This window comes from Manacus vitellinus, unplaced genomic scaffold (genome assembly GCF_001715985.3).
Source record: "Manacus vitellinus isolate BGI_N305 unplaced genomic scaffold, ASM171598v3 scaffold_25_pilon, whole genome shotgun sequence".
In the NCBI taxonomy this organism is placed as follows: Eukaryota; Metazoa; Chordata; class Aves; order Passeriformes; family Pipridae; genus Manacus; species Manacus vitellinus.
In genome coordinates, this window is record NW_021939882.1 from 6,457,248 (window position 1) to 6,462,461 (window position 5,214).

The 5,214-nt window shown below is 41.2% G+C and overlaps 1 protein-coding gene across 1 annotated transcript in view; it reads left to right on the top strand.

The window, feature by feature from the left end:
• The first annotated feature begins 312 nt into the window (after positions 1–312).
• The window catches only part of EGR1 (early growth response 1), a 9,367-nt gene continuing 4,465 nt past the window's right edge, over positions 313–5,214 (top strand). The window contains exon 1 of the mRNA XM_018073463.2: positions 313–346. Within this exon, the coding sequence (XP_017928952.1) occupies positions 313–346 (34 nt within the window). The remainder of the gene's footprint in view (positions 347–5,214) is intronic.

Sequence of the window (5,214 nt, forward strand, 5' to 3'; positions counted from 1 at the left end):
CAGCAATGTGTTTATTAGCACTCGTGAAAGAAAAATGGAAGAAAAAAAAAGATGTGTTGTATCTGCCAATTGAAAATCCAATAAAAAATACAATATAGAAAAGCCAAATTGTTCTTACTCAGAAGCTCACTGCCAGACATAGTGATAAGTGATGTACTCGCATTAAAAACATGTAAGACAAGTGAGAGGAAGAAAGATATTTGGCAATTATGTGTGGTTTTAAATCCTCTCTGATTCATAGCAGTATCAAGCACTGTATTTTTATTTGCTGTAGGATAGAAATTTGAGGAAACTCACCACCTTATTTACGCCATGTACCCGTCCATCAAACACGGGATGAACACTGGTAACATCCATGAAAAAAGGCAGTATAACTAGAAATGTCTTCAACATTTGACCTGTGACCTGTTGCTCCTACTCAAGAATTTATAGTGACAAGTTGGTGATAATCAGAAGTTAAGCCTGGCTGTGCCCAGCCCCTCCGACCTCTGAGGACTAACTGAAATGCAAGGGGGGGGTATTTTCTTCCAAATTTCATATTCTAATGGAACACATAGTTTATTTGTAAAGTGACCATGACTGTTGCAGCCACTGCATGGAGCTGCTGCCCTTTGCTGCCACAGCCTGAGTGGGTTAAAGATCTGCCTTTGAATTGCTCATGTGCTTGGGTTATGGTTAGTCAATTATATATATATATATATACACACATATATATATAGTGATGTGCTGTGGTATATGTGTGTGTGTGCATGATTACGCCTACAACACTTGAGCATGTGCTAGCATGGGATAGGAAGCTGAATGATGTAAAAGAGGGAGGGTGCTGTGGCTGGGGCATTGCTGTTGTGAGCTGGAAGCCAACTGGAATAGAATCTCCCTTCAGTACTCTGATTGGATTATCAGCCAATGTCATTCAAGAAGAAACTCCTATCTTCTGAATTCTTGTTACAGGCTGGAGAGAATATGAGATATGTGGCTGTAATAACACCTTTTTTTTTTTTTTCCATGTTACTCTCTATCAAGCACTGCAGTGAGGGTGGAAAAATCCCCAAACTCTTGGGGTTTGAAAATTGCAAGACAAATCTTCAGAACAATAAGCCTCTGTCCTTGCTATAATGTCCTGAGTATGCAGCAGTGGTTTGTTTTTGTTCATTAGTGAACTATCATAGCAAGAGGAAGAGTATTCTGCATAGATATTTCAGGTTAAGCAGAAAGGCATTGTAGTTAAGAGCTCATAGGTATTTCTGTGATGAATTTCCTAGTGTTTTGCTGTCTAACTCCCAAATCTTTTGTTGTCAGGGTGGTTTGCCTCTGTGGTCGTGTGAAATCTTGTAAATAAACAACCCGTGGCACTGTTTGTGTTACAGAAAGTAGGAAATGTCATTTAAAATGGCATTGTCACATCACTAAGTTTGCCAGCTGGAGTACTGAATCATAGAATCCCAGAATGGTTTGGGTTGGAGGGGACCTTAGAGATCATTTAGTTCCAACTCCCTTGCCATGGGCAAGGACACCTTCCACTAGACCACTCTCATCCACCAGCCCCCACGAGTCCTTCTCAGCAGGGCTGCTCTCTTACCTGTTCATCCCCCAGCCTCTGTTGATACTGGAGGTATCAATATATACTCTGTCCAAGGTGAAGCACCTTGCTTATTTATTTTCAGTAACTTACAACATCTTGAGAGAAAAGAAGATCTTCGTGCCTGGCCTGGTTCCAGCTGGGATAATTTTCTTCTTAGTAGCTGGAGCAGTGCTGTGTTTTGGATTTAGTATGAGAATAACGTTGATAACTGATGTTGATGAACACTGATGTTTTGTTGCTCAGTACCCTAAGTCAAGGACTTTGCAGTTTCCTGTGCTCTGCCAGTGAGCAGGTGCACAACAAGCTGGTGGGGAACATGGCCAGGACAGCTGATCCAAACTGGCCACAGGGATATTCCACACCAGAAAATGTCAACTGGGGGCAGTTGGTCAGAAACTGGCCATTGCTGCTGGGCTGCAGGTGGTGAGCAATTGTACTGTGCATCTTGAGTTTTATTTCTCTCTCTCTTTTTCATTACTATTATTGTTATTATCATTATTAGTAGCAGTATTATATTTTACTTTGTTTCAGTTATTAAACTTTTCTTATGTGAGCCCAGGAGTTTTCACTTTCTTCCTGACTGTCCTTCTCATCCCATCGTGGGGTGGGGACTGTGTGAGGTAGAGGCTGCATGGTGCCTAGTTGCTGGCTGAGTTTAAACCACAACAGTCCTTTTTGGTGCCCTGTTGTGGAGCACCAAGGGGTGAGATAATGACAGCTCTGACCAGAGTGTGTTAAACCAGATTTGTTACAAGCATTCATTGTATTGGTTTAGTAGTCACTGGTCCCAGTGTTGATTTATTTGCACTCAGAGTTGTTGTGCTTTTTCCCAAGGCTGTGTTATGTAACACTTTACTTGCAGTGTGTGTTCCTTGTGCTGGGCTAGGAACACACAATTAAATTGCTCTTTCACAACATTTTTCTTTCTGTCACTACCACCAGCCCAACTTCCCCTACAGAATACAAGGCCCACATCAGAGGCTACAGTTTCAGCTGGGCAGTAGTTGTGAATGATGAAGTGCTTTCTGCTTATAATTTGTATTTCTTTTTTTTTAATCTTACCCCAAATGAAATGTTAACCTAATGTCAGAAGACTTCCTTAGCTTCAGTACATTGAGTCTGCCTGGCATCCTAAATAATCCTTCATGTCTAGAGATACACACACATACGGTAGATGGCATCAGTGATTTTTGTTCTGAAGAAGAAAGTGAACGACCAAAGGAGGAAAATGATTGCTTGTGTAACAGCAGCAGTGAGATCCCAGCACTGGCAGAGGCATCTCTTGTCTTTGTTCATTGGTAACACTTGTTGAATGCTCATAATTGTTACCTGCTTTTCTTTTCTTCCACTACCTTCTTACCTTTACCTTACTGATATTTCTCATATATTAATTCTGCAGGGACAAAGAGGACACCAGTATATGGTGAATCATCTTACTCATCCTGATACCATAGGAGACCTAATACCATTTGTCACAGGGCTAACAGCAAACGGAGGGAAGCGTTGTCTCTTGGCAACTGCAGCCAAATTACCTCAACTGGAGGATTAAGGTTCACCAGAGCAGAGGTGCTCTTCAGCACCAGGGAAATGTTTGGGTACTTCAAGTACTGTACTGGCTTTTGAAGTCTGTTAATCCATGTGTCCCAAATGAACTATTTTTAAAGGGTTTTCTTTAAATCAGAGCAGGAAAGCCTGAGGGGAAAGCCCTCAGCTGCCTTAGATTTCTGAGAAAAATCGATGACGTCATCTTGCTGCTCATCTGTAATGTCTGAGATCAGGAAAAAAACCAAGCAAGCAACCCGATCCTTACACAATCCCTGCTCTATTTAATTTTTGTAGAGCATAACTTGCTCTAGAGTCATCACAGGGAAGAGTTCCCTCTCCTGGGTGATGGACAGCTCTGCCACAGCCGGCAGGAGCAGCACGGTTTGAGGGCCTGTGCACAGAGCAAAGAGAACCACATACCACAGTGGGGGGAGAATTCTGCAGCAAACATTGTCTCAGTCACTACAGCAAAGCCATGCATTCAAAAAACCTGGTTTTCACTCCTCACAGGACCAAAAAGGCTGCTGAGATTTAAGTATTTCCTCATTTATGAGTGCATTTATACCCATTCCCTCTGTGCCCCATCCAAAAGTGACAGGCTTTTATTGTAATGAATGCAACTGCAAAGAAAGAAAAATTAATTATAAATAAGTTTAATATATCTGTAGAATATCCTGCAGTACAGTGCATAAAAATATCACAGTTTTTAAAATCAGGTGGCTTGGTTCTGGAGTGCAGGGTGAGAGGATAGGAACAATTCTACAGCATTTCTTTAAAAAGCTGCAATAGCCCCTCTTTTCTAATTATTCGGGCAGAGAATGATAAAATTGGAGAATAATAAAACTTTTTAAAGGGATATCTAATAACTTGTTTTACAGTCTGGAATATTAAAAACAGTATCCAGGGGAAACAGAGGAGAGAACAGGATAAGGTAGTTGGAGGTTCAGGATAAAGACAATTGAAGGCATGTGTATTTGAACAATTAGTGTGAGACCTAGAGAAATTATGATTGATGCTGTTATTATTACATATCCAGGCAAAAACAACATTTCTGAAAGAAAATGACTGAATTTTGCCAAAAGTCAGTGGGCATTCCAGACACAAGGAAGCTGTTTGTGGATGAAGTGAAAAGTGCATCTAATTGAACCAAAATTTGTATTAGAACACCAGGCAAGTTACAAAGATAAAGTCAATTAACTTTTCTTGCACTCAGAGTTGAACTTAGTTAATTCAGTGCCAACAGTGACCACTCTACTTTTAGTCACAGTACAGGTTGGCAAGACTTGAAGTAAGCTGGTCATGAAAACAGCAGTTAACAAAAAATATCTGAGAGAATTGAAAAGGAAGAAAGCAATAGATTTTTTTTTCATCTCTTTGCGATTTCGGATTTGGAAAAACAAAACAAAATTTGTCTGAATTATGTAGTTCAATACCAGTAAAGGAATATTGGGCCTAACATATGCAGAGTGTATGAATGAAATTCTCTGGGAATCAGGCAGGTCCTTCTGATCTTGAAAAAGAATAGCATAAAGAAAAAAGGGAAAGAAGGATGCAATGGCTTCTGCAGTGTCAGTAAACATGTTCAGAAGCCAAAACAAACTACGGTGTTTGTAGAAAAAGTCAAGTTCTGCTACTCATCCCTTTCTAACAGAGCTCCACACTGTGACAGGCTGGTGAAAAACAGACTAGTTGTAATCATTATGTATGGCACGTCACAAACCCTGCAGCAGGTATTTGTTAAAAAACGAAAAGCACCAAATCACATTTTCAAGACAGAGGTCTGGCCTGGTGCACTGACGTTTGAAAACTAGTACGATTTCTCTCCACAAAGAGCAAGTGCCAAAGAACAGATGTGTATTAGCTGCCATTCGGTACCGCCAGCTGCGGATAAGCGGGAGCCTTCCCCATTTTTCCCGGAGGCATCGTGCGGCTACAAACCCATCGCTGGTTTTAAGCTGGAAATGCCTCAGTGTGGGAGGCACCGCAAAGCGACACTGACAAGGCACTGCCCTAAATATAGCAACTCGGTTAAACCCGTGCACACGGCAGAAGTTTAAATATTCCATAAAAGCGGGCGGGCAGAGCCC